Source organism: Melanerpes formicivorus, unplaced genomic scaffold (assembly GCF_026170545.1).
Source record: "Melanerpes formicivorus ecotype bairdi unplaced genomic scaffold, bMelFor1.0.p_v2 SCAF_3, whole genome shotgun sequence".
Classification (NCBI taxonomy): Eukaryota; Metazoa; Chordata; class Aves; order Piciformes; family Picidae; genus Melanerpes; species Melanerpes formicivorus.
This window is the reverse complement of record NW_027142355.1, coordinates 33,329,477-33,357,241: the sequence shown is the minus strand read 5'-3', so window position 1 is coordinate 33,357,241 and position 27,765 is coordinate 33,329,477. Positions and strand designations below refer to the sequence as shown.

The following is a 27,765-nucleotide window of genomic DNA, read 5'->3' as shown; positions in this document are numbered from 1 at the left end:
AACAGCTTGTTAAAGACTGTCTTCTGCCTTCCAGTGTGCAGCCTCTGTGTGTGTGTGTGTGTGCACATGCGTGTCAGGGTAAGGTTGTGAAGGAGAAAAAGAGGAAGAGCTGCCTGTCTTGCTGATTTTTACAGATACATGCCCAGCTCAAGCTTAACAGACTGAAGAGCTGTTCATTACTTGTGGTAGTTTGAAGAAGGAAATATCTGTAGGAATGAAGTGAGTGGAAGAGTCACGTGTAATCCATGTTTTACCTAGCTGTATGTTACAAGCTTTGTGTTTTACCTTCAATGTGAAAATAGTTCTCTTCTGCTCTGTAGATAGATGTCAACTATTCCAGACATTCTAGAGTGACAGTGTAATTTTTCAAAAGAGTTTTAACAAGGAACCTTCAGAATTGTTTAGGGATTATTTAGGAATTATTTCCACTGGAAAATGTAGTGAAACTTGAGAATTTTGCACACATCAGCTTCAAAGAGATTCTGGGTTTCCATATATGATAATGAAGTAATTTTTAATTGATTGGAGTGGCTCTGTTATGACAGATGCTGGTGACAGGAATAGCTTGTATGGGCAATAAGAAAATGCAATGGGCAGCCTATCAAAAGAAGATAAAGCTCTCAATTTAGAAAGTCTAGATGAGTAGTTGGGTTTGGGTTTTGTTTCATTGTTGTGTTTAACCCCTGATTCTAAACAACTTGTGGAAAAAAATGTCCTGGCTTAAGACCTGGTAGGACCTGTTTGATCTGTCTTTGGTTGATTTAAACTTGCATATTTCTTTTTAAATCACATTGTAAATAGTAGTTATATCAGCAGTAATCTTTGGCCGGAAATGTAGGTAGCTGTCCTTGTGACTTGGCCTTCTATGTGTGTATACCTTAGGCAATTGAAGAGCAAACATGGAGCAGAAAGAAACCTACTGCTTTCTGTAAACTTTCTCTTTTCCCTTGCTGTGATAACTAGTCATATCAGAGATGCCAAACAGGAAGAAAAACTATTTAGCACCCTGTTTCCAAGATCTCTGATATGATTGTGGGTTTAGGAGATAGGGGCACTGCAGGGTTAGAGGTAGGTTCTACCAGTTAAGAATGGCTTGTTCAGCTGCATTGTTCCAAAGCCAAGCAAAATCTGTTAGCATTTGTTTTCCACAGTTACTAAGGTAGTAAAAGCTTTGGATACATTTTGAGTTCATTATAGGAATGGTTCTAAGGAAGGTATATGTCTCATTTGGCTTTTCCATATTGCACTAGGAACTCTTCTTCCAGTGAGTTAGACCCTCTACCCATGTTGAAGGAGGATCTGGACAACTTGTGCTGACAAGTCTTCAGTGAAGGAGACTACCTCCTTCAGACAGATTAGTTATGGTGCTTTTAACCCTTGATGTTTTTCCAGATATAGAATCAAAATTGTTAAGTTTGGAAAAGACCTCTAAGATCATCAATCCAACACCACCATGCCCACTAAACTATGTCTCTTTCTGTTGGGTAAAGAAGTTGATTTATGTTTTCCCTATCCCCAGTGCATTACTCACTGCATTTGTAGTTCTTTGGTTCCTGGATTGTGGTTTCCATGTTTACCCATTTCCTTTCTCTAAGTTTTTCTTACAGAAACAAAGTTGCAGTAGCCCTTTCCTGTATGTGACCATTTTCTTCTGTTTATATAATAATTGTTATTCTTTATTCTTCAGTTGACACACCTGTTTCTTAACAGCAGTAGCCCAGAATGATGACACCTTCATCAGAGTAATTTCTAATGTAGGATATAGTGGGACTGTGCCTTTCCAGAATCCTAAATTCTGATGTCTGTACTTCCCTGAATAATGACTTTTTATCTTTTTACATTTTGTGCAATAATTTCATGATGTTGGCAGTATCATCTCTATGCCTTGTGATCTACTTGATCCAGTATAGTCTGGTGTCCTTTATGTCCCATAGTTATTTAAGCATACACTGTCTTCCCTGGATTTCATCTTAACTTGCGATGATCTTGGCAGAGTGATGTTTGCTTGTTTTAGTCATTATTCCTTTGTCCAAAGCTTGGTTATTAAATCATATACCTGTAAAACATGATTATAAATGGTATCCTACATCTACAGCTGATGGTTGTCCCAGTCATAGTCTGGCTTGAGTGGGAGAATGTATTTTTGATTGTTGTGTAAGTCAAGGCTTGGGATGTGTATGGCTTTTCTCCTGGTCAGTAGGACCATTAGAGAGACCTGTGTCAAGTGGATTTGCTTTATCTTTTAATGTTCCCAATTGTAAAATACTTTCATTCTAATGTCTTTCTGAAATTTGATTTTGGCTGAATCATCTACTTTGTGCATTTTCAGTTACCCATCTTGTGATGTCTCTTTCCCCCCCCCCCCTTCTTCTTCTCCTGCAATACTTGATGACTTCTTCCGTATTCCTGTAGCACTGTAAACAATTTCTTTCTGAAGATGAATTTCATTAGATACTTTTGACTGCCATATATATCATTCAGTAGCCAGATCTGTTTCTTATTCTAACTGGTACTCATATCCCCTTGTTTAATTTGGTTATATGGAATTAGACCTCTGTGTAGGAGCTGAAGCAAAGAGGCCTTTATGCCATATTTCCACGTTTGACAGACTTCTTTCTTTCTTTTGGGCCGTTAAGTAGTGTGTGTTTCATTTTATTTTGTTAGTGGTAGTGCTAGCACTAACCAGGTAGTATTCCTGCTCAGTGTGTCTTCTCTAGAGGAAATTATTGGTTGTCCTGGACTATAAAATACTGGGATTAAAATAAACACCTACAGTAAGATTAAGTATGTTAACAGAGAAGTCTAGCTGGTGAGAATGAAGCTCTTTTTATCACTGTGGAGTGATGAGAAGTGGCTTTTTCTGCCCCTTGACTTTTTACACCAGTTTTTCTTTCACTGTTGTGACAGCCCACTATGCCTGTTCCTGTTTAAGACTTGATAGAAGTGTCTGTACCTTTCATCTTGAAAGTCAGGTTACAACAGTGTGCATTGCAGAAGATTTTCTCAGTATCAGATGATGTCTTGTCTTGTTGGCTGGTATAGTCAGCTACAAAATACTTTCAAAGTAGGCTAGTGGAACAAAATCTAAAGTGTTCATTTTTCTAATGCTTTCATACAGTAGCTGATCCTAGTCTAAGTAGGACATAGAGATTCTAAGGATTGTCTTGTTTTCTCTGAAGTGCATTCCACTGGTATGTGGTACGTTGATGTAGAGCAGGCTTGAACTTGGAGAGTTCATCTGCAGAATGTTGCTGTTAGGCTTTTGGCTGGCAGACTTTCTATCAGAAGTCAGACAAGAGATGACCTTGATGTCTGCTACAGGTTTTTCTTCTTTTCTTAGGAGTTGGGGGGTGGGGAGGAAATGAGCAATTGTAAATTTTCCCATTCTAACTTATTAGAAGTTTGGGACTTCTCTTTACTTTTCATTGATACTTGAGTATACTTTATCTGAACTCTGCAGTTTAAGTGACATGGCTTGGTAGAAAAAAAATGTGCAAATGGTTAGAAGGCTTAAAAGTTATTTAAAAAAAATAGAGTTTCTCACTAAAAGATAAAAAAAGTTTGATGCATTCAATAAAAGGAAAGCTGTTCCTTACAGATATCATTGAATTCTGTGTAATATTAGGTTCATGAGCTAGAAGTTCTTCCCCTCTACACCACTCTTGTGAGACCTGGCCTCGAGTACTATGTCCAGTTTTGGAGTCCCTATTACAAGAAAGATAGGGATGTGTTGGAATGTGTCCAGATAAAGGCCTCATGGATGATCAAAGGTTTGGAACACCTCCCCTGTGAGGACAGGCTGAGAGAGTTGGGGTTGTTCATTTTGGAGAAGAGAAGGCTCTGAGGAGACCTTATTGTGGCCTTCCAGTATCTTAAGGGGGGGCCTACAAGAAATCTGTTGAGGGACTTCTAAGGATGTTGGGTAGTGATAGGACTAGGGGGAATGGATCCAAGCTGGAGGAAAGTAGGTTTAGATTAGATGTTAGGAAGAAGTTCTTCACCATGAGGGTGGTGAAACACTGGAACACGTTGCCAAGGGAGGTGGTGGAAGCCCCATCCCTGGAAGTTTTTAAGGCCAGGCTGGATATTTGGCTCTGGGCAATCTGATCTAGTGGAAAGTGTCTCTGCCCATGACATGGGGTTTGGAACTAGATGGTCCTTGAGGTCCTTTCCAACCCTGACAATGCTATGATTCCATGTTTTGTAGTTAAGGAAAAGAAAAGGTGAGGGCTGATAGGTATGTGGTATCTTTTCCTGTTAATTGATATACATCTTTTCTGAAGAGTGTTAGGGACACTTCAGGGAAAGTGTGTAGTCATTTCTCCTAGTGAAATTAGACATCTTTGTGGGGCTGGCTCTGAATGGAAGAAATTTCTAGAATGCTGCAACCCTCTAGGAAAATCACACTTACAGTGCAGAGCAAATAACATAGGTCAGAAGCAAGCTTCTTCCTGTCTGGTCACAAAGCTTGCTGTGCCAAGTATTCCTGTTGTTTATGTACAGCAGTAACTGTGCTGCTGCATCAGTATGAACATCACGTTTTGCGTGTGTATTTTTGCTTAGGTTCAAGAAGCATCACAGTTTCTACAGGAAGGGGACAGAGGAGCAGCCTGGAGGATCCAATCCTTTGTGGGCTTGGAAGTTGCTTCCCCATGAATCTTAAGGATCTAGGGGTTTAAAGGACTAGCCTTCTCTGCAGGCTTCCAAATATTGCCTTCTCAGGGGCTATTGTTTAGGAAATTGAGCTTTTTGTCATCTAGGAAACACGAGTGGGTTGATACCAGTATGTTTCTCAAAGGGTATTTTCAATACAGCTATTATGCTGAGCATTGGTGAACCACAGTTTGTGGCCTACAGGGAACAATTCCTGACAATCGTGTCCAAGAGATTGAAGCCTTAAAACTGGTGGTTGGAACACTTATATCTGATATCTGCTTATAAAACTCAGTGAGGATGAATTTGGGCTTTCTAAGGGTCCTGACACGGATTATTTCTTCTTAGGATACTACTTCTTAGACTGTTGTGCAGTTGTCTTCAGGAGACTTTCTGCCCTCATCTGTTAAATGTCATCTGGAAAATAGGGCAATCCCTTTAAGGGAATGATTAAATAGGGACACTGCCTCAAGGGGTAGTTTTCTGCACATTTATACAGGGACTGATAAAACCATATGGGTCTTGTAAGTCTGTTCTAATTGAATCAGCTTTTACTGAAAGGCAGAATTGCTAGAAATGCACTAAATGGGTGAATTTCAAATAAATGATACGTGCTGCAAACCAGCTGGGAATATGAAAGCACTGGAAACCAGAGCTGTCTGAAAGTTGGCCAGCAGGTTGAGGGAGGTGATCCTCCCCCTCTACTCAGCCCTGGTGAGACCCCACCTGGAGTACTGTGTCCAGTTCTGGAGCCCCTATTACAAGAGGGGTGTGGAGGTGCTGGAATGTGTCCAGAGAAGGGCCACAAGGATGATCAGAGGGCTGGAGCACCTCTCCTATGAGGACAGACTGAAGGAGTTGGGGCTGTTCAGTCTGCAGAAGAGAAGTCTCCAAGGTGACCTAATTGTGGCCTTCCAGTATCTGAAGGGGGCCTACAGGAAGGCTGGGGAAGGACTTCTCAGGATCTCAGGTAGTGATAGGACTAGGGGGAATGGAATGAAGCTGGAGGTGGGGAGATTCAGGCTAGATGTGAGGAGGAAGTTCTTCACCATGAGAGTGGTGAAACCCTGGAATGGGTTGTCCAGGGAGGTGGTTGAGGCCCCATCCCTGGAGGTGTTTAAGCCCAGGCTGGCTGAGGCTCTGGGCAGCCTGATCTAGTGTGGGGTATCCCTGCCCATGGCGGGGGGGTTGGAACTAGATGTTCCTTGTGGTCCCTTCCAACCCTGAATGATACTATGATACTATGAAATACACATATAGAATGTGCAGAGATTGTGTTATTACTCTGCAATATACACATAGTTCTGTGGTATGATTCCCCTTACCACTAGCTCCATTGTTTGCACCGTCATAATTCTTCAGTTGTGTTATTTGCAGAGGCTGTGTCATGTACTGTTGGCACTCCAGGATGTGACAGAAGTGATGGCAGTGAAACAAACAATTTTGGGTAACCACCTAAATTACTGGCGTTGAAGATGCGTTTAATCGTGAACCGCTTCAGTGTAGAAATAAAGACTCGCTTCTCGCAAGATGGCTTTGTGTGGCGATTAGTGTGAGCGTGTTCATGTGACACGGCAAGCTAAACACAGTTTAATCTGATAGTTTCGATTCTATGAATAGCTTAATAGAGTACTGATGACTGAGGCAGGGTGAGCTGATCTGTGTCAGAATGCAAAGATTGCTTTTCCTGCTAGTGATTTGATTTAATTGCCAGCAACTGTTGTACTTCCACGACAAGAACTGCTAATAAGAAATAATTTTTTTGCTTTTCATAATGTGGCATCAGCTGCTCAAAACCAGGAGTGACATCATTACAGGAACTAGAGCAAGAGCAGGGTCCTGCATCTGGGTCAAGGCAATCCCAGGCACAAATACAGGCTGGGCAGTAACTGGCTGGAAGGCCGCCCTGAGGAGAGAGACTTGGGGTTGCTGGTGGACAAAAAGCTCAGCATGAGCTCTCAATGTGCACTTGCAGCCCACAAAGCCAATCAGATCCTGGGCTGCATCAGGAGAAGTGTGGCCAGCAGGTCGAGGGAGGTGATCCTCCCCCTCTACTCAGCTCTGGTGAGACCCCACCTGGAGTACTGCGTCCAGTTCTGGAGCCCCTATTACAAGAGGGATGTGGAGGTGCTGGAAGGTGTCCAGAGAAGGGCCACGAGGATGATCAGAGGGCTGGAGCACCTCTCCTATGAGGACAGACTGAAGGAGTTGGGGCTGTTCAGTCTGCAGAAGAGAAGGCTCTGAGGTGACCTAATTGTGGCCTTCCAGTCTCTGAAGGGGGCCTACAGGAAGGCTGGGGAGGGACTTCTCAGGATGTCAGGTAGTGATAGGACTAGGGGGAATGGAATGAAGCTAGAGGTAGGGAGATTCAGGCTGGATGTGAGGAGGAGGTTCTTCACCATGAGAATGGTGAAACCCTGGAATGGGTTGTCCAGGGAGGTATTTGGGGCCCTGTCCCTGGAGGTGTTTAAGCCCAGGCTGGCTGAGGCTCTGGCCCGGCTGATCCAGTGTGGGGTGTCCCTGCCCATGGCAGGGGGGTTGGAACTAGATGATCCTTGTGGTCCCTTCCAACCCTGAATGATACTATGAACTGCTAGCTTTTGTGTAGGCCAGAGTTTGCAAGATATAATTTGTTAGTGTTTGCAATACTACTTAGTATAAACAATGTTCCTGATGATTGTTTGCCTTAAATAATATCCCTAATGTGCTTATGCAGAAATGAGTTCCCACCACCACTTCCCCCTGCCCCCCCTCTTTTATCTTAGGTGGTAGTTTGTGGTCTGATTGTGCTTGATGACAAAAATCAGCAATGGTAATTGAACAAATGTTTGTGCTGTGTTTTTTAGTGGAGATGATAAAGAAGGTTTATTTTTCCTGGGATATTGTTTCTCTGGAATTTTGGCAGAACCTAGAGGCTCATGCTGCACAAAGAGCTTGTGCAGTAAATGTCATAGTCCATTAAACCAGAAAGGTGATTAAAAATGTAAATTTTGCTAAGCTAGTTGAAAAAATTGCCTGATGGAATAAAATGAAGTCTGAAAACATTGTAGCTACTAATCTGTAAATATGTGGAAGGATATATTAAAAACTGCTGTGTGCTTTGTGTTTAGAGATGTGTGACAATTCCCTCATTATTTGGGGAATGAGTGTTTTGATTTGACAAAAAGAGTCCTCTGCTGTTGAAGCTTGAAAAAATATTTAATGCTTTAAATGTTTACTGTCAAACCAGTCCTTGAAAAACTCATTGCCTTTTTAAGGCATGAAGAAAAATCAGTAAAATAGATGGGGAAGTTGATAGGGTAAAGATAGGGAATTTCCCCCTTGGCTTGTGTCCAGACAGATTGCACATGCTTGCACCTTGACAATACAGACTTGTGCATAAAATGGAATGAATGGCCTAAAATGGTAGGCTTAAACATTTGCCTTCTCACTTGAAGTTTAATAGGATTCTGCCATTCACTATGTGTCAAACTGATTGTTGACTGTCTGCTTTATTACTCAAGGACAGTAACTGCAGTGACTTAACAAATGTGTGTGTCTGGGTTCTGTTGATTTCTTTCCCTATCATAAAGAACTTAAGCGACAATTTATTGATTCTTAGAAAATTCTTCTCCTGTGCATTTGTTAGCCATGATAACAAGATTATAAGGTTAAACTCAATTTTATTCCATTTATTTTATTTACAGCCATCAATACTACTTAAATGCCTATATAAATACAGGCCTCAACCTTCCAATATTTTTCATGGATTCCTAGACTTCAAAGCAATTGTTAGGGATTTTTTTTAAGTTAAGCTTTTAGCAGGCAGAAGTCAACTCAAAACATGAAAGCTTAGGATAGCTGAGTTTAATTTTTTCTTCTACTTGGGTGAAGCTGCTTACGTTTGCTATTATTGAAGCCATTTACAGTGGGAGGGAGAAGAGGCTTGGGAAAGGGCATCGCTGCAGAAATCATTAGGACCATTGTAACCTGCTTTGCAGGAAGACTTCTGAAAAAGAGAGATGTGCCTGAGGAAGTAGGAATGTTAATTACTTGATGTTTATAAGGTAGCTCTTTATCAGTATATAAAAGTTGGGGAAGGGATGTAACTGCATTAAAAATAATTGTGTAGTGGCTGGGAGGAAAGTTATTTTCATAGTAATTTCTGCTTCAAGCTACTGTGTTGCTTGTTGCAGAAACTGAATTAGAAAGGCTCCAGAATGAAATATTTTTCAGTCACACTATCACAGTATAACCTAGGTTGGAAAGGACCTCGATGATCACCCACATCCAACCTATCAACACAGACCCCATGACTAGACCATGGCACCAAGTGCCACGTCCAATCTCCTCTTGAACGCCTCCAGGGACGGTGACTCCACCACCTCCCTGGGCAGCCCGTTCCAATGATGAATGACTCGCTTGGTGAAGAACTTCCTCCTCACCTCGAGTCTAAATCTCCCCTGGCGCAGCTTGAGACTGTGTCCCCTTGTTCTGGTGCTGGTTGCCTGGGAGAAGAGACCAACCCCTTCCCGGCCACAACCACCCCTCAGGTAGTTGTACCTGTCGTCTAAATCTACATCCTAGAAAAGTCACATTTCAAAGCTGCTGATTTTTTTCCTCTGGAGATCATAGGGCAGGTCACAGGTATGCTCTATTACAAAGTTACAGTTAAAATTTTGCACCATTAATGACTTTCTGAAAACCCACAGAAAATGCACCCTACAATAATATCACTACAATAGTAAGCTATATCTGTACCCTGTAGAAGTTACTGAAATAAATGCTATTAAGAATTTCTCAAAACAGTCATACCTCAGTGAAAATGTTCTCCTAACAATATGTTACAGGAGTGATCTTTCACTTAGGCTACTTAAACCCACTTTTTTGTATGCTGCTTTTTGTCTGATTGTTTAAAGAGCTGTTGACTGTAAAATCGTGCATCTTTCCAACTGAGTCCTCGTGTGCATCAGCTTGCTTTGGAGATTAGGAAGATCTTTTTATTTTTAGTTCTAATTACCGTGTGAGAATGTGGACCTCAGAGAAATGAGGACATGTGCTGAAGGAGATTCGAGTAGGGACTAGCAATAATACGATGATGAAGTAGAAAGTATTCACGGATAAGCTTTTCTTGAGGTTTTGGTAATGACTGAACTAGAAAAATGAAGATTAGAGTATTACTGTGGGTATCAGATTTCTATTAGCTTCTCAAGATATTAATATTTAGGATAGACATGAGTGGAAAATGATCTTCAAATAAATTATAAGATATTTAAAGCCTGTACATTTGTACTGGGAAATGATCAAGTCTAGTAATGAAAGAACAGAGTAAGATTTGAATGATTCAACTATGTTCCCCACAAGATTTTAGGGCATTAACTCCATTCTGTTCAGACTTCTAAAAGACATGGATGATGCAAAGATCAGCATAGCAAGATTTCTGCTGGGGTTTAGTTAAGGCTAACATTATTTCTTTCAGTAGTTTTGTTTAGTTCACAATGGTATATTCTTAACTGAGTTACTTGAAATGAAATTACACAGTATAACCAAGGTTGGAAGAGACCTTGAGGATCATCGAGTCCAACCTGTCACCACAGACCTCATGACTAGACCATGGCACCAAGTGCCACGTCCAATCTCCTCTTGAACGCCTCCAGGGATGGTGACTCCACCACCTCCCTGGGCAGCCCATTCCAATGATGAACGACTCGCTCGATGAGGAACTTTCTCCTCACTTTGAGTCTAAACCTGCCCTGGCGCAGCCTGAGACTGTGTCCCCTTGTTCTGGTGCTGGTTGCCTGGGAGAAGAGACCAACCCCTTCCTGGCTACAACCACCTTTCAGGTAGTTGTAGAGAGTAATGAGGTCACCCCTGAGCCTCCTCTTCTCCAGGCTAAACAATCCAAGCTGCCTCAGCCTCTCCTCACAGGGCTGTGCTCAAGGCCTCTCCCCAGCCTTGTTGCCCTTTTCTGGACATGTTCAAGTGTTTCGATGTCCTTCTTAAACTGAGTGGCCCAGAACTGGACACAGTACTCAAGGTGTGGCCTAACCAAAGCAGAGTACAGGGGCACAATGACCTCCCTGCTCCTGCTGGCCACACTATTCCTAATGCAGGCCAGGATGCCATTGGCCTTCTTGGCCACTTGGGCACACTGCTGGCTCATGTTCAGGTGGCTGTCGATCAGCACCCCCAGGTCCCTCTCTGTTTGGGAGCTCTCCAGCCACTCTGACCCCAGCCTGTAGCTCTGCATGGGGTTGCTGTGGCCAACGTGCAGCACTCGGCACTTGGACTTGTTAAATGCCATTCCATTGGACTCTGCCCATCTGTCCAGTCGGTCGAGGTCCCTCTGCATTGTTAATTATTTAAGAAGCTAACAAGTGCTTACTCTAATATTAGCTTTACAGGAGTTTGTCTTTTTGGTTTTGTTGGTGAGTCCAAGAAGTGTTGAGCAGGGTGGTCTGTAGGTTCATTAGATATGCAGCTCTTTCAAACAAAGAGATGTGGTTGGTTGTTTTTTTTCTTGGTGAGCTAATGCATTAGAAACATTTCCATTATGAGGAAAAGCTGAAGGAACTGGATCTCTAGCTTGGAGGAGACTGAGGAGTGAGCCCATTAATGTTTATAAATCCATGCAGGGCAAGTGGTGAGAGGACAGAACCAGGTTCTTCTCAGTGATGTCCAATGATAGGCAATGGGTGCAAGCTGGAGCAGAGGAGGTTCCATGTAAACATAAGGGAAAACTATCACTGAGGGTGACAGAGCACTGGAACAGGCTGTCCAGGGAGGTTATGTGGTCTCCTTCTCTGGAGACATTCAAAACCCACCTGAATGTGTTCCTGCATGACCTACTCTAGGTGATCCTGTTCTTGCAGGGAGGTTGGGCTAGATGATCTTTTGAGGTTGCTTCTAACCCCTAACATTCTGTGATGCTGTCTTGCAAATTTACTCTGAAAACACTTGCAGAAGTATTGTAAATGGTTTCAATTGTTCTTAATGTAGTTTTGCAGAATTTTAGACTAGCCAATGTATGAGAATCTTTTAAAAGCTTTATGAAATTATCCAGCCAAGTGATACCTATGAAGAGATATTTATGAAACTTATCAGGTATCAAATGGTAAGATTTTATGTGGCCTGTATCAGGAATAGTGTGGCCAGCAGGAGCAGGGAAGTCATTCTGCCCCTGGACTCAGCACTGGTTAGGCCACACCTTGAGTCTTGTGTCCAGTTCTGGACCCTGCAATTTAGGAAGGATGTTGAGTTGCTGGAATGTGTCTAGAAGAAGGGCAATGAAGCTGGTGAGGAGTTTGGAGCACAAGCCCTATGAGGAGAGGCTGAGGGAGCTGGGGTTGCTTAGCCTAGAGAAGAGGAGGCTTGGGGGGACCTTATTGCTGTCTACAACTACCTGAAGGCAGGTTGTAGCCAAGTGGGGGTTGGTCTCTTCTCCCAGGCAACCAGCACCAGAACAAGAGGACACAGTCTCAGGCTGCACCAGGGGAGGTTTAGGCTGGATGTTAGGAAGAAATTCTTCACAGAAAGAGTGATTGCCCATTGGAATGGGCTGCCCAGGGAGGTGGTGGAGTCACGATCATTGGAAGTGTTTAGGGAGAGACTGGATGGGGTGGTTGGTGCCATGGTTTAGTTGATTAGATAGTGTTGCATAATAGGTTGGACTCAATCTCAAAGGTCTTTTCCAATCTGGTCTGGTCTGTTCTATACTATATGATTTCATGGATGAGACAGCCATACTCATCATGAAGTTGGCTTTGTTTGTGTTGTCTGCAGGTGAGGAATATATATAATAAAAAAATGAAGAAGCAAAGGAGTGGTACAGAATATTGTGTATCGTAGCAGCATGCATTTCCATGTACAGATAACTGAAATATAGCCTTATATTCAAGGTACAGTACTAAAATGATGCTATTAAGTAAAATACATCTTTGCTCTTAGCAAACAGTTAACGCATTAAAAAAAAATCATCATCATTGGAAATGGCCCTCATCCTGCTATTTTCTGCATAAAGGTTGATGCTATATGAAGGAGATGACTAAATTTAATTAATTGCAAGATCAGTCCTCCTATATCAAGGATTACTCTTCTTTCCAGTAGCAATGCACTACAAAATACAGACAACTAAAGACTTACAGTCTACCCCCTGTCACAAGAATTAAATTTGCTTCCAGATTTAAAAAGTAATTGAATGCTGGGAAAATGTCTGGCATGTTAAGAAGGCATTTCTGAAAGCGTCGCTAGCTTGAGCGTACTGTGTCCAGTTCTGAGCCCCTCAATTTAGGAAGGACATTGAGACACTTGAACATGTCCAGAGAAGGGCAGCGAGGCTGGTGAGGGGCCTTGAGCACAAGCCCTACAAGGAGAGGCTGAGGGAGCTGGGGTTGTTTAGCCTGGAGAAGAGGAGGCTCGGGGAGACCTTATTGCTGTCTACAACTACCTGAAGGGTGGTTGTAGCCAGGAGGTGGTTGGTCTCTTCTCCCAGGCAACCAGCACCAGAACAAGGGGACACAGTCTCAAGCTGCACCAGGGGAGGTTTAGACTCGAGGTGAGGAGAAAGTTCTTCCCAGAGAGAGTTGTTAGGTATTGGAATGTGCTGCCCAGGGAGGTGGTAGAGTCATCCCTGGAGGTGTTCAAGAGGGGATTGGACGTGGCACTTGGTGCCATGGTTTAGTAGTCATGAGGTGTTGGGTGACAGGTTGGATTTGATGATCTTTGAGGTCTCTTCCAACCTTATTGATTCTATGAGGGAATAGCAAAAGCTGGTGGTTGAGGAGTGCTAGTACATGGTTGAAATTAGAATTCCATTTGAAAAAGTCACTGAGTATCTTAGCTCATTTAGAAACACACAAGAGCCCCATCTCTGGAGATACTCAAAACCCACCTGGATGTGTTCCTATGTGATCTGGTATAGGTGATCCTGCTCTGGCAATGGGGTTAGGCTGGATGATCTTTTGAGGTCCCTTCCAATCTCTAACATTCTGTGATTCTGTAGTAAATAGAGATGGGTGGCAAGTCTGGGGCTCTAGAGAGAGAGCAGTACAGTCTCTTTTTTCATAGCAGTGTAAATCTCTGGTAACTTCTAGGTAAACACAGGTTTACTAGGTTTGATACAATGTAAAAACTATAAATTTGGTGCAACACCAGCCTGTAAAAGATCAATAGTGGCTTCTGAAAGTTTGTATTTCAGAACGAAAACAGACATCCCAAGAGGAGGAAGGACAACAAGCTACAATTAAAGCAGAAATTGCTTGTGTCATGCTAACAGTAGTTTTAGAACCTAATGTCTCTGTTACTGTAAGTTCTATGGTATTTTCAGGTATCTAGCAGCATTATCAGTCTTTTAGCCAGTGTAAACCTGTATTTGATGCCTGAACCATCTGGCATGGTTGAATAGCTCAAAAATCAGATGTTTTGGTACTGGGGATAGTATAGAAGAGTATAGTTCAGGGGAAAACTAGTAAGATATAAAATAAGAATACTAGGGGCTTGGAACACAAGCCCTATGAGGAGAGGCTGAGGGAGCTGGGGCTGCTTAGCCTGGAGAAGAGGAGACTCAGGGGTGACCTTATTGCTGTCTACAACTACCTGAAGGGGGATTGTAGACAGGCAGAGGTTGGTCTCTTCTCCCAGGCAGCCAGCACCAGAACAAGAGGACACAGTCTCAAGCTGCGCCAGGAGAGGTTCAGGCTGGAGGTCAGGAGGAAGCTTTACACAGAGAATGGAATGGGCTGCCTGAGGAGGTGGTGGGGTTGCCATCACTGGAGGTGTTCAGGAGGAGACTTGACAGGGTGCTTGGTTGCATGGTTTAGTTGGTCGGGTGGTGTTGGATGATAGGTTGGATATGATGATCTTGAAGGTCTCTTCCAACCTGGTTTATTCTATTCTAAATGGATTTTGAAAAATAGAGATGATTGGTCTTTGAAGTATCACATATTTACTGTAATAGAAGGTTGGGAAGGTACTTGTTTTGAATTTGAGAGCCCCTTCAATTTTCCCCTTGCATTTGGCAGTCATTTTGGAAAGTGTCTTTATTGCTGTCTGACTTGTTATGGTAACATAACATTTCTGTGAATCACCTTGTTGTCAGAAATGCCTGTGGGAAGGCTCCACAGTAAAATTGCTTTCTGTCCAAAGTTACTGAGCATTTGCAGTGGCTTAAGAGGGTCCATCGCTGATGACTGCGTGTCAGCTTACCCATGGTTATTGCATTTCTGTAAGTCTCTGGGACATATTCTATATATTCAAGACAACAGGGCTGTCAAAAGAAGCAAGCAATATACTTGGAGATAAATGAAAGAAAAGTTTGTCAATGAATTTCCTTATGCCTGTCAGAAGGGTGTAATTTTGGAAAGGTTTCTTTTTCATATAACCACAGAATTGCCAGGGTTGGAAAGGACCTCAAGGATCATCCAGTTCCAACCCCCCTGCCGTGAGCAAGGATTCCTCACACTACATCAGGTTGCCCAGAGCCACATCCAGCCTGGCCTTAAAAACCTCCAGGGATGAGGCTTCCACCACTTTCTATGCTCATTGCAAAATGATCCCTGGGTCTCCTTCAAAGCTGATTAATTACCCCACACTGGGGAGAGGCCAGCAATAAACTATTTTAATGAAGATGACAGTTAATACATTTTCCTGGTTTCAGCCACTTTTATTCAGCCGGGGCCACCAAATTGATCTGTGCTAATCACTCACTCCAACGGTCACAATCTCATCATCCATTTGAAGAGAGAGAACCTTAATAACAAAGTGGTTAATTCTACAGTCTTTTGCCTCCAGAGGCTTCTCCCAGACAATTCCAGCAGTATCCTTATTAGTGCTATGTTCATCTGCTGGGAGATGGCTTAATTTCCATATCTGCATTGGCACACGGAGTGATAAAGCATCAGGGTTTCTCTCCCACACCAAGATGATCCTCTCTGGGACAAAGTTATAAATAACACAGTGGTAAAGAATTCCCTTTGCTTGTTTTCTTCCTGTCCACTTTATGGCCTCAACGAGAATTGCTGCTTGTTACAGGGGAAAATGAAATATCTTATTAAATAAGCCAGAATCTTCCCTTTATGTCTTTGCAGTTGTTCTTTGGAATATGTAGTTGTGAAAAAAAAACCTGGGGTTTGAGCCTAGAGTAATAATAAAACCATCTCCCTGTGACAGAATGGCTGCTAAAGGCTGTAAATAAGGAGAAATGAGAACTTTGGGTGTGATTACAATGACCTCTTTTTTTGGTTTTGGGTTTTTTTTCCCTTTGGAGTTGCAAATTAAAAACATTTTAATTTTGGGATGGTGCTGTGTGGGACATTGGCATTGTCAAAGGCAGTTGTGCTTTTTCTTAGGAGAGGGGAAAGGTTCAGTTTAGAAGATTGCTGGTACCTGATAAATTACAGTACCAGAACAAGAGGACACAGTCTCAGGCTGTGCCAGGGGAGGTTTAGGCTGGAGGTTAGGAGGAAGTTTTACACAGAGAGAGTGATTGCCCATTGGAATGGGCTGCCTGAGGAGGTGGTGGAGTCACCATCACTGGAGGTGTTCAGGAGGAGACTTGATGGGGTGCTTGGTTGCATGGTTTAGTTGGTTGGGTGGTGTTGGATGATAGGTTGGACACGATGATCTCTTCTGTTCTATCTTCTGTCATTTCATAAAAAGGAGGGGGGTGGGGAAGAAAAAAAGATTGTAGAAAGAAGTCCAAGGCAGAGTAGATTCTCCTTTCTGTTCTCAGATCCTTCTTGCCTGAGCATTTCTGCCATTTTATACATTTAGAAAGAGTTGTGGAAGGAAAATGAAGTTAAATACAGTATTTAGTTTCCAAACTGTGTTTTAGTTTAAATCCTGGACTAAGCCTACTCCGGTGACTCAGCTGTCATAACCACCTATCAATGCAAATGGTAAATAAGGGATGAAAGAAACTTATTAAAGCCACCCTAAAATCCCACCCTCCACCTCTGGAGAGGCTGGAGATTTTAGGCAGTTGTCCATAAGTAGTAAATGAAGAAGGTGGTGGAATACAGGAAAACTTGCAGTGGTTCAGTGAGTTCACTGACTTTGGTGCCTAGTGATTAATGCTAGGTATTTTCTTTCCTAGAAGCTGACTGAACTTTTGCATTTTGCTTTGCCTGAAGGTACTTGATTGAAAATACCCAACTTTGATTTTAGAGTTTCTACTACCTTAGAACTGTGACAAGTGTTCTGGGTTTAATCCATAGTGCGTCAGCATACTGTGTGCTTATAATGCAGCTGTTAGAATAAACCCCAAGACTTTCCCAAAGAGACATCACAAAAAACCACTGTGGCGTTGGAAAAGGCTGCTTTCTATACTTACTCATCCTGTGTTTTAGCAATAAACTTCACAAGTTTGGCCAAAGATGACATGTGTAAATGTATTAAGTTACTGCTTGTAAAACCTTTTGGCAATTACAGTCGTCATGATTCTTGGAAAAACCCTGGAGAGTGAAATCAGGATGCTGACTGACTACATTATTGGTTTCCAAAGAATGACTTCTGCAATACCTTGCTGCTGGGACAGGGCAGATTGCAGAAGTATGAATGAAGTTGATGTTTCAAAACGCGCTGGTCTCATTGCTTGAGTCCTGTGCAGTGAAGGCCTTAAAGCAAAAAGGATTTGGGAATTTCCGTTAGCTTGGTAGCATTTATTCTGTTCTCCTGCATTGCCTGCAAGGAAAGAATGCTTTGTGTTTAAAGAGCAGTGTGGATTTTTTTCATTTTTGAGGAAAGGATTCTGTGACCAAGGGCAAGACAGAATTGGTGAGGTTTTTGTTCCAGATATTTCTAACCTCTCTTGAGGGATGATTCTGCTGTCTTGAACAAAAGGTCAGTGTCTCCCTGCAGGGAAGAGAAGTTGAGATAAATGGTACTGCTGAAGGATTAGGGAAGCCTTTGAATAAAACCTCTTCAAGTCTCTGAAACTTTTTTTTTTTAAAGAAGTGATGATCTCTTACAGTGGAGGAAAGACTTCATGTGCCAAATAAAAGTTATGGACTATGTGGGATACTGTGTAGAGTTCTTCATAAAAGCAAGTGGAAAAATGTTGAAGAAATACCATAGGCTTTGGTTTGCTCAGGTGCTGGTCTTCTCTGGGGATGAAAATACGATAGGAGAGAAGATATTGCTGATGAGTCTGAAAGCTTGAACTGTCCTGATGAATACATGATTCCTGGTATATAACAGTTATCTGTTCTGTTTGGTAGTATGAACATCTTATCTGTTTATTGAATCCTGTCATTCAAAAGGTAGTTTATTGGTATCTTGAAGAGAAACTGGAGGCTGTGAACCAAAAATTGATTGATACTATATTGGGCAGCTACAACATAACATCCCGATGTAGAAATAGTGTTTCACAGCAATTTCTTCCTGATTTCTAGGGTCATAGAGTTGTTTTGTTTGGAAAAGACCTCTTCAGATTGTTGAGACCAACCATTGACCTAACACCAGCATGACCATAAAATCACAACCCAAAATGCCATGTCCAGACATTTCTTGAACATCTCCAGGGACAGTGAGTCCACTGCCTCCCTGGACAGCCTGTTACAGTGCCTGACCATTCTTACTATAAAGAAATTTTCCCTATTATCCAATCTAAACCTCCCCTGGCACAGTTTCAGACTATTTCCTTTTGTCCTATCCCTGATGCTAGTGAGAAGAGACCAACCCCCATCTCACTACAACTTCCTTTCAGGTAGTTTTAGAGATGGGGGCAAGATGTTTATAATTTTATAGGAAACTAGGGATTGAAAGGAATTTGAATACAGAATTGTATCATCTTGTTGGATAGGTAATTAAAACTGAACTAGACTGTTGCTCTAGTTATTGAGGAAGTGTGGTAAGTAGAGTGACCAAGGACCCTCAGTTTAGGAAGGATGTTGACTTGCTGGAACGAGTCCAGTGAAGAGCAACAAAGTTGGTGAGGGGTTTGGAAAACAAGCCCTATGAGGAGAGACTGAGGGAGCTGGGGTTGCTCAGCCTGGAGAAGAGGAGACTCAGGGGTGACCTTATCACTCTCTACAACTACCTGAAGGGAGGTTGTAGACAGGCAGATGATGGTCTCTTCTTCCAGGCAGCCAGTACCAGAACAAGAGGACACAGTCTCAGGCTGCACCAGGGGAGGTTCAGGTTGGATATTAGGAAGAGGTTCTATACAGAGAGAGTGATTGCCCATTGGAATGGGCTGCCCAGGGAGGTGGTGGAGTCGCCATCATTGGAGGTGTTCAGGAGGAGACTTGATGGGGTACTTGGTGCCATGGGTTAGCTGTTTGGGTGGGTTGGATTGGTTGATGGGTTGGATGAGGTGATCTTGAAGGTCTCTTCCAACCTGGTCTGGTTTATTCTAATAAAGGTTTATTCAATAGCAATCTTAGATATCTGACTTAACAGGTGGTTAGTCTTCAGATTTGTTGTGTGGGGCACCTGCTTTACATGACAAGGAATTTGCCACTCCACACAGATAAGCCTCCAGCAAGGACTCTGTCTGAATTGAAGCTGGGAAGTGGGTGGGCTTGAGAAGAAGAAAGGGAAGGAAAGAATGGAAGCTCTGCTTGGCAGGTATTATTCTGGATTCAGCTTGAGTGAAAGCTGAGGTGACAGTGTTTTCTTAATTTCTATTAAGACTGGGAGGTTGTAATCTTAATACTTTGGCAGTGGTAAAATACACAAAGCAGAGGAGATCTAGCTTCAAATGAGTGTGCCTTTGAGTATGTCATCTTCAGAATATCTGAACTCTGTAAGCTGCATGTTGTAGATGACAATACATTTCTCCCACAACAGGTTGGAAAGGTGTCTGTATTGGACACTGAGGTTCAATTACAGCACAGTGTACAGAAGAGTGTAAGATATGTTCTGACATCTGTGAATACTGGAAGAATGTGGGTACTGGCTCTGTGTGGACCAGCCCAAGTCCATCATGACCCACAATGAATCAAAGCTAAGACGTTGGCTGCTCTGTTGGGTTGTTGATGTCTCTGTGCTGTGCTTCTCAGCAGCCATATTTCCTGTGTGCTGCTCTGCAGTCTTGTTCTGTATGTTCAGGATATGCAGGACCAAAGAATGAATCTCCTTCGAACCCTGCACACATGAAGTGCATCGTGGTGACAGAGGCCTCTTTTAAGATGTAGGTAGACTTGGGGTTAATTCATGGAAAAACTGTCAGAGTTGTCTACATTATGCCCTTTGTTTCCAGACTCTAGCAGACACACCCTAGAGCATGTTTGACAGATAAATAGCTCAGGTTTGTCAGAATTTCAGCTTGTATTCTGAGTAGTGCAGGAGACATTAGACTGTTTGATGGACTTGTGATGTTTGTGGAAGCAACACTGTGTAAATATAGTTGTGCTCTGTATAAATTAAACAAATTCAACCAGACTCAGTGGTTCCTCAGCATTAAGCCAGTTTGGTTGTCTGTGTGTTCAATGCATAGCTCAGGTGGTGGAGAGCTTGCTGTACTTCTGCTGCATGTGTTGGTTATTAGCACGGATTTGTTTGCTTATCTGTGTTTTCCAAGTGGACCCACTTTGTTGTAATGAGACCAAGTGAAAATGATGGTGAGAATTTTTTTTAATATAGATTACTGGTGAATACCAGGTGAAGGAAATTAAGGCAGAGTGAACTTCTGTAAGATGTCCAAAGTTCTTTATGAGCAGGAAGGTATTGTCTTGAGCTGTGCAAGAGGGAAATTACTCAGATCAAAAGCTCCAAATATAATTTGATTTTGTGTACTGTGTGTCTTCTTAAATTAGTGTTTTTCATCTTTAGGCACATAAATTGCTGTGCTATAAAGGTTTGGGGTTTCTTTTCTTTCTCAGTATTAAATATTTTTCCTTTGAGAGCATCAGTGTTGAAGGAGTTGCTGCAAACAAAATCTGCATAGGCCAATCTCTAAAAATACACCCTCTAAACCACCAGCTAGAGAAATCCTGCAAAATGCAATGAATGCAGTTGTATGCTACAGCAAGAATAAACTGATGACATCATTGTCATTAAGCATTAATCATAATTGTAGAGAAGGCAAAAAACTGTATCTTTGAGTGTTTATATTAGTCTGTTGGCTTTTTAATAAGCCCCCCAAAATTTTAGTGGCCTTATTTTGATAAAATTGATTATGAAGTACGTATTAATATAAAGGGTCTTGAAATCAGTGTTGGGAGTTTGATAATTATCAGAACCATAATGGATGCATTTGGAACAAAAATGGAGGTAGAAGTGTGGCTAATGCCATAGAAAGATAGCACTGCTGAAAAGCAAAATTGAGTGGTAGAATCAAGGCATGATATTTTGAGCTGTGAGGTTTAGTGACCTCTTGGAACCTCAGTAAATCAGTTTATTGGTATGGCTGCAGTACGCAGGGTTTCCACTGTTAAGTTCACCTCTGTTGGAAGGAATTGATAGCTTTTCTCTTTTGTAATAGTGTATGCCTCTCTTGATCAATGTTCCACTTAAAGTGACTGAGGTTATTATTAGATAAAAAAGGCAAAGTTTTGAGGGCCTCACCAGGCAATGTGTATTGTATTTATAAGTGTTTCTGCCTCTCTTGTTCAGTTGTAAAGTCTTTTCCCGTGGTAAAGGCAAAAATGCTTGTAATTATAATGCAGGAGTTTATAGAGCTTCTTTCTAAACACCAATTTGCCTGGGTGCTCTTGAATATGCTCAAAAAGCAAATTGCCTTCTTTTTCATTAATATGTTTATGGTAATGTTTACACGCTCTGTATTGGCTTAATCTGTAGCATCCAAGACAAGGAGTCTTTAACTGGTTTAGAAAACCAGTGATTTAAAAAGTTGCATTTTGGCAACTCATCAAAATCAATTTTCTGTACAGCAACAGGGTGTTTTTTTCTACACTTATCTCATGTGAGGGAGCCTTCCCTGTATGAATTACTTCATCCTTGAATGACATGATTCAGCTACCGCTAAATCTCTCAGGTTAAAGCTACATGAGTACTAAAGTTGTCTCCTGAAGCCGGCGTGACTTGCAGAGTGCTTGGTTACAATTTAGTAGCTGTTTTTCGAGTACCTAAAAGGAGGAAAAAAGAATAATTAACACTTGAAAGGCACTCTTAGAGATTTGAATTATATTAACTATTTTTATCAGTGTTTTAATATAAAAACATTGCATGCCTCATTTAAGAAATCTGTAACTGAGAATGCAGGTAATAACATTTGGAACATAGGTATAACTGATAGCTGTAGAAATAATTGACAACAAAAAGATGGATGCTTAATTGATAGGAATGAAATGACCAAATAGAATTCCTTGTCACAGCAAGACCACAAAGAACCTCTTGACTAATTTGCACTGCATCTTCCCAAACATAATTTCTCTATGGGGTTTTTTTGTCTTGACTGACTTCTGTTCCTTGTGGCAAAAGTATTTTTTGTCAGTCTTCTTTGTTTTATGGTGCTAGAGAAAGAAGTTCTAAACCTAAGACATAGTTCCAATTGTAATTTCCCTGCTGTGGTCTAATAGGAGTTATCTAGTTTGCCCTCAGGAATTGAAATTGTTGCAAATTGAGTGCTCCTCAAATAGTTGGCTATTTGTTTTTCCCTTTCTGTCCCTTTTTAACAAGTTTCCATGGTCATGGTGTTGTCCACAGCCCTGGGAAATAATTAATTCCATGTTGATAAGTTGACATTTCTTCATAGTAACGTGTCAGGTGATTCTCTCAGGTCACTATGTAGTAATGACAAGATTGTTACTTGGCTGTCACCAGAAATATTAACTTCCCGTATCCATATCTCCTGAAGCAATCTTCAAGACCGATTATTAGTTTTGTTTATATATCACAAATGTTTTCCACCTGAAATGAGAAGCTCCTTCATCAATTACATCTTGGTTGTTCTTGCTTTATGAACTACTATGATGAAAGGTCAAACCAGTTTTGAGACAAGTTTTCTTAAAAATGCCCTATGTACTCTGTTAATGTAAACAATTGGAGTCCATTTTGTCATTTCAGTGATTTTTAAAGTCCCTATACTCTGTGTTTTTCCAAGGTCCTAGTTACAGTGCTCTCTTGGAAAAAAAAGAAACAGTCATGTATTTGTCAATTAATATAACTTAGGTAGTTTTCACTAAGTGATCTGTGGCTGATCTTGAGCTCTCCATGAGATAGTGTGAACTTAGTTCATGAGTGGGTATGTGGTAGTCTAGTTTTCACCCCAAACTTCTATTGTGTTGACATTATTAGTAGTTTCTATTTTTACTTTAATTCATTAAGAACTTGCTGTGAAGGGTCGTGAAAATTCAGATGGTTTATATTAACTGCCTTTCCCCGCGCTTTATGCATTCTTCTAACTTGGCTTTCATTCTGTAACATGAACTATTGCAATACTTACTAAAAATATAACTTGCTAATGAGAGCTGCCTTGATATTTCTGCTTTTGTTAATTTACTCATAACCTAAGCAAGAAGTGTCAGTAGTGTGATCCTGTGGGTTGAGAAGCTGATAGCTTCTGTTGCTTTAATAACTGCTTTGTATTTTTGGAGTACCACGGTGCATATAATTTGTGCTCTTTCTAAGACCCATCAACACCACCCAAGTAATGGAACCAAAGAATTTTATAGGGTAAACACTCTTTTGGAGAAGAAATGTACATCTTCAGAGTCTCAATAGAATCACAGAACCTTCCTTTTTATATGTTGTTACCTGAAATTTCTAACTTCCAAAATCTTAAAGAAAGAGACTTGCATTGGACAGAGTTAAATACTTTGTTTCAAATGGCATTATTTTTTACTGGAATACAGTTATTCTAAAAGTGAAGCCATTGCAGAATAATGTTTCAGAAAATATGTGACAAGCGGAAGTGACAAGCGGAGTCCCTCAGGGATCAGTCCTGGGACCTGTCTTGTTCAACATCTTTGTGGGTGACATGGACAGTGGCATTGAGTGCACCCTCAGCAAGTTTGCTGATGACACCAAGCTGTGTGGTGCAGCAGACATGCTGGAGGGAAGGGAGGCCATCCAGAGGGACCTTGACGGGCTGGAGAGGTGGGCACAGGCCAACCTCATGAAGTTCAATAAGAGCAAGTGCAGGGTCCTGCATCTGGGTCGAGGCAATCCCAGGCACAAATCCAGGCTGGGCAGTGACTGGCTGGAAAGCAGCCCTGAGGAGAGAGACTTGGGGGTGCTGGTGGACAAGAAGCTCAACAGGAGCTCTCAATGTGCACTTGCAGCCCGCAAAGCCAATCAGATCCTGGGCTGCATCAGGAGAAGTGTGGCCAGCAGGTCGAGGGAGGTGATCCTCCCCCTCTACTCAGCCCTGGTGAGACCCCACCTGGAGTACTGTGTCCAGTTCTGGAGCCCCTATTACAAGAGGGATGTGGAGGTGCTGGAGCATGTCCAGAGAAGGGCCACGAGGATGATCAGAGGGCTGGAGCACCTCTCCTATGAGGGCAGACTGAAGGAGTTGGGGCTGTTCAGTCTGCAGAAGAGAAGGCTCCGAGGTCACCTAATTGTGGCCTTCCAGTGTCTGAAGGGGGCCTACAGGAAGGCTGGGGAAGGACTTCTCAGGATCTCAGGTAGTGATAGGACTAGGGGGAATGGAATGAAGCTGGAGGTGGGGAGATTCAGGCTAGATGTGAGGAGGAGGTTCTTCACCATGAGAGTGGTGAAACCCTGGAATGGGTTGTCCAGGAAGGTGGTCGAGGCCCCGTCCCTGGAGGTGTTTAAGAGCAGGCTGGATGAGGCTCTGTCCAGCCTGATGTAGTGTGGGGTGTCCCTGCCCATGGCAGGGGGGTTGGAACTAGATGATCCTTGTGGTCCCTTCCAACCCTGAATGATACTATGATAAAAATAGTAAACTGAAGTTCTTTTGCCTGCTGTTCCTCTTCTCACCCTGGTTTTTAGTTTGGATCAAAACTAGAAAACAAGACCTGCGCTGTGTGTGCTGATGGAATGCAGTCAGAAGTTTCTGTTGCCAGTTTTCGAAGTATATATGTGCTGACAGCTACATCTTGCTAATAGTGAAGAATAATTTTTTCCAGTGAACAGCTTGATAAAAATGATACACAACAGCGTTTGTCATTGCTCTCAATTAATTTTTTGGAGCTGAAAAGAAGTTTTATTCTCTAAGGCCAACAGTGGCTTTAGCTCTGATAGCCGAAAGGTCAGCTCTTTCCTTTTTGTGGAATGGATTGTATACTTGTGTACTGGAGTACACTCAAAATAGACTGCCTTGTCATTGGAGGGGGCTGGGAGTGGGTGGTAAAATATTCCCTCTGGAAGCTTCATCTTCTGACTTCACTCTGTGTAAGTCTGTGTGTTCTCTGGGAGAAAAGGGCACATGAAAAAGCCTTGTCTCTAAGTCCTTCAAAAACCCAAACAACCAACCCCGCCCCGCCCCACAAGCCCCAAAGAAACAACAACCAAGCCACAAACAACACCCTCCCCCCCAAAACAAACCAACCAACCAACCAGCTCATGCATTGATAATGCAAGTAAGTTAAACAAAAGGCTGTAATGGGTTTAAATTTCATGTGGTATTTTAACAAAGTATTAGCAGCAAGAGAAGTTGTAGCAATGTTTATTATCATGGTGATTGTTAATAGTATGGAGAGCTTGAGGCTTATGAAGTCTGAGCATTATGCATGTCTGTATATGTGTGCACACAGGAAACCTCGACCTGTCTCTCAGCTGGTTGCACAACAGGTTCCACAACAATTTGTGCCCCCTACACAATCAAAGAAAGAGAAAAAAGACAAAGTAGAAAAGGAAAAAAGTGAAAAGGAGACTACAAGCAAAAAGAACAGTCATAAGAAAACAAGGTAAAACTTCTACAAACTTCTGCAGTATTGGTAACACATAACTAAAAAAAAGTTGTTCATTGATTTTACTGCTTTGTAAGTTCTGTGGTAAACTCTTTCAGCAATAAGGCTAAATGTGTTTTTGTGAAGCTTCCTTGATTTAGGATCCTTATTAAATATGAAGAAAACCTATAGCTTGTGATTTTTACCAGAAAATGGAAAACATCTGAATATAGAGGAGGATTGTTTATTTGTGTTAGAGGTTACAGATGTTTCTCATGCCACACAAAACTGTAATAGGCAAACAGTTGATGCTTATCTGTGGAAAAGAGAGGGGACATGAGTGATCAGATTTCATGCACATTGAGAGAGAGAGAGAACCAGTACCAGACTGCAAAAGAGTGGGAAAGTAACATGGAATAAACTTTGAAAAGCCACACTAGGGTATAAATTAATGTGATGACATAAGACATGTATATTACCTAGTGATAAAAATTTCTATGCTACATCTGGGGTGCTTAAAGAAACCTTGAACTGTTAGAACTGAGAACATTAAATCTTGCAGTACAGACAAGCAGTTGCAAAGGCCTTGATCTTGCTGTAAGACCAGGCAGGAGGGCGCAGACCACAAAACAAAAGCATCAGGTTTTAGTCCCTAAATCATCATCGTCTAAGCATAAATTTATTGTGGCAAAAAGTGCTCTGCCAGATAATCTGTATATAAGACTTACAGTCTAATCAAATGTGGGAGGAACTACTAATTTGTTTTGGTTTGGTTTTTTTTGGAAACATTCCAGCCCACTCCAAAGTAGTCCAGCCAGGGAAGATCCTTTGGAATTAAGTTATGCAGAGAAGGTATAGATGCTTCTCCTGTTCCTGGAATAAGATTGTTGAGACCAGGGGGAGATTGAGAGTCAAGGAAGAATGGTCTTTGAAGTCATGATTAGGATTAAGGATACTAAGATACTATCTTATTTTATTATTATTTTTTTTTAATCTCAAATTTATTAGCTTGCCCCATGCAGCTGAAGTGCTTAAGGTAGGAAGTATTTGGAATGAACAAAGTGAGTTTTAGTTAAGCTAATTAAATATTATAAATTGACATATTGATGGTTGAATTGCAGTAGTACATTTTAAAAATGCCAAAGTGAGGTGAGGAAGTGGGGGAGAATATTTAAGCAAAATCTGAAACACCAGTATTAAGATTTTCCTGAGGAATTACCATTTGAAATAACTAGGCTACTTTTTTTTTTTTCAATGCTTCCAACAGTTCATTTTTTCACAGAATGTATTTTCTTGGTAGGCTAGCAAGCTAAAAAATGCTTGGTTTAGTTTACACAGATTTCTGCAGTATCCTTTGGGAAAAGGATATCCTTCTCTCTTTGCCTTGTACATTATTTTTAGAAACCTGCATGTACACTCAATATAATTAATAAGCTCCAGGCATGGCACTTATGCAGGCTGGTAGTGCTGAATTTTTCTCTCCATTCCCATGTTACAGACCAGCAGATTTTCATTTGCTCTTCAATTCTTCAGTCATGATACTTCAGCCTCAGGGGAACAAGATGTGAATGCCTTTCTCTGTTCTAGTGCAGGAAAGGCATGAGGTGTTTCAGCTGAAGTGATTGGGAGCCAGTTCTACTTCAAAGTCAGATGATGGGGTAAAGGTTAGGGCTTTGCTGTTAGCACACCTGCTAACACGATGTTGATACTTTATTGCACCTTGAGGTAGTGAAAAGCTGTGGAGTCTGTTAAATGCATAAAGCTATGCTGTTCATAGCCACTTGTATCAATTGTCTGTCTGGTGACAGTTTTTCATGGCAGTCAAAGGAAAACAGTGAACTGAAAGTACTTTATGCTCATCACTAGCAAAAAAGTGATGGCAAAACATAAGTAAAAAATGTTCTTTTGTTCTTTTTGTTGTGAAAATCAAACAGTTGAAAGATTGCATGAAGATACTTAGCCTAACAAAGTGTACAGTGCTCAGCTCTGTGCATAATGTAAATCCCAGAATGTGCCAGGAATACCAGAGTTACTCTGTGCAATGCAAAGTCCAGTCAAATAGTATATGAGCAGACCTAGTGAGGGGTTTTTAAATGAAGTAATACCTGCTGGAAGTTAACTTTATTTGTGCTGTTGAGCTCAAAACAGACACCAGCATTTTCATTATTGAACATCAGTCTCTACTTAGAATTGTTGCTTAAGGCTGCTGCAGAAATGGATCTTTCTCTGGATCAAATTTGCAACTTTCTCTAGCCGCAATAAAGAACAACTTAAGTTTTAAATGTAAAAACCTTCACATGTGCAAGACATCCCTATTGCTGCATGACTACATTATTCATAAGGTCAACTTTTAAATAATCTTAGGAGAAGGTAATAT

The 27,765-nt window shown here is 41.6% G+C and overlaps 1 protein-coding gene across 2 annotated transcripts in view; it reads left to right on the top strand.

Moving 5' to 3' along the window:
- The window catches only part of YAF2 (YY1 associated factor 2), a 43,821-nt gene that overhangs the window by 5,836 nt on the left and 10,220 nt on the right, over positions 1–27,765 (top strand). For both annotated transcript variants that reach the window (XM_068170284.1, XM_068170281.1), the window contains one exon: positions 25,254–25,406. In XM_068170284.1, the coding sequence (XP_068026385.1) occupies positions 25,254–25,406 (153 nt within the window). The remainder of the gene's footprint in view (positions 1–25,253; positions 25,407–27,765) is intronic.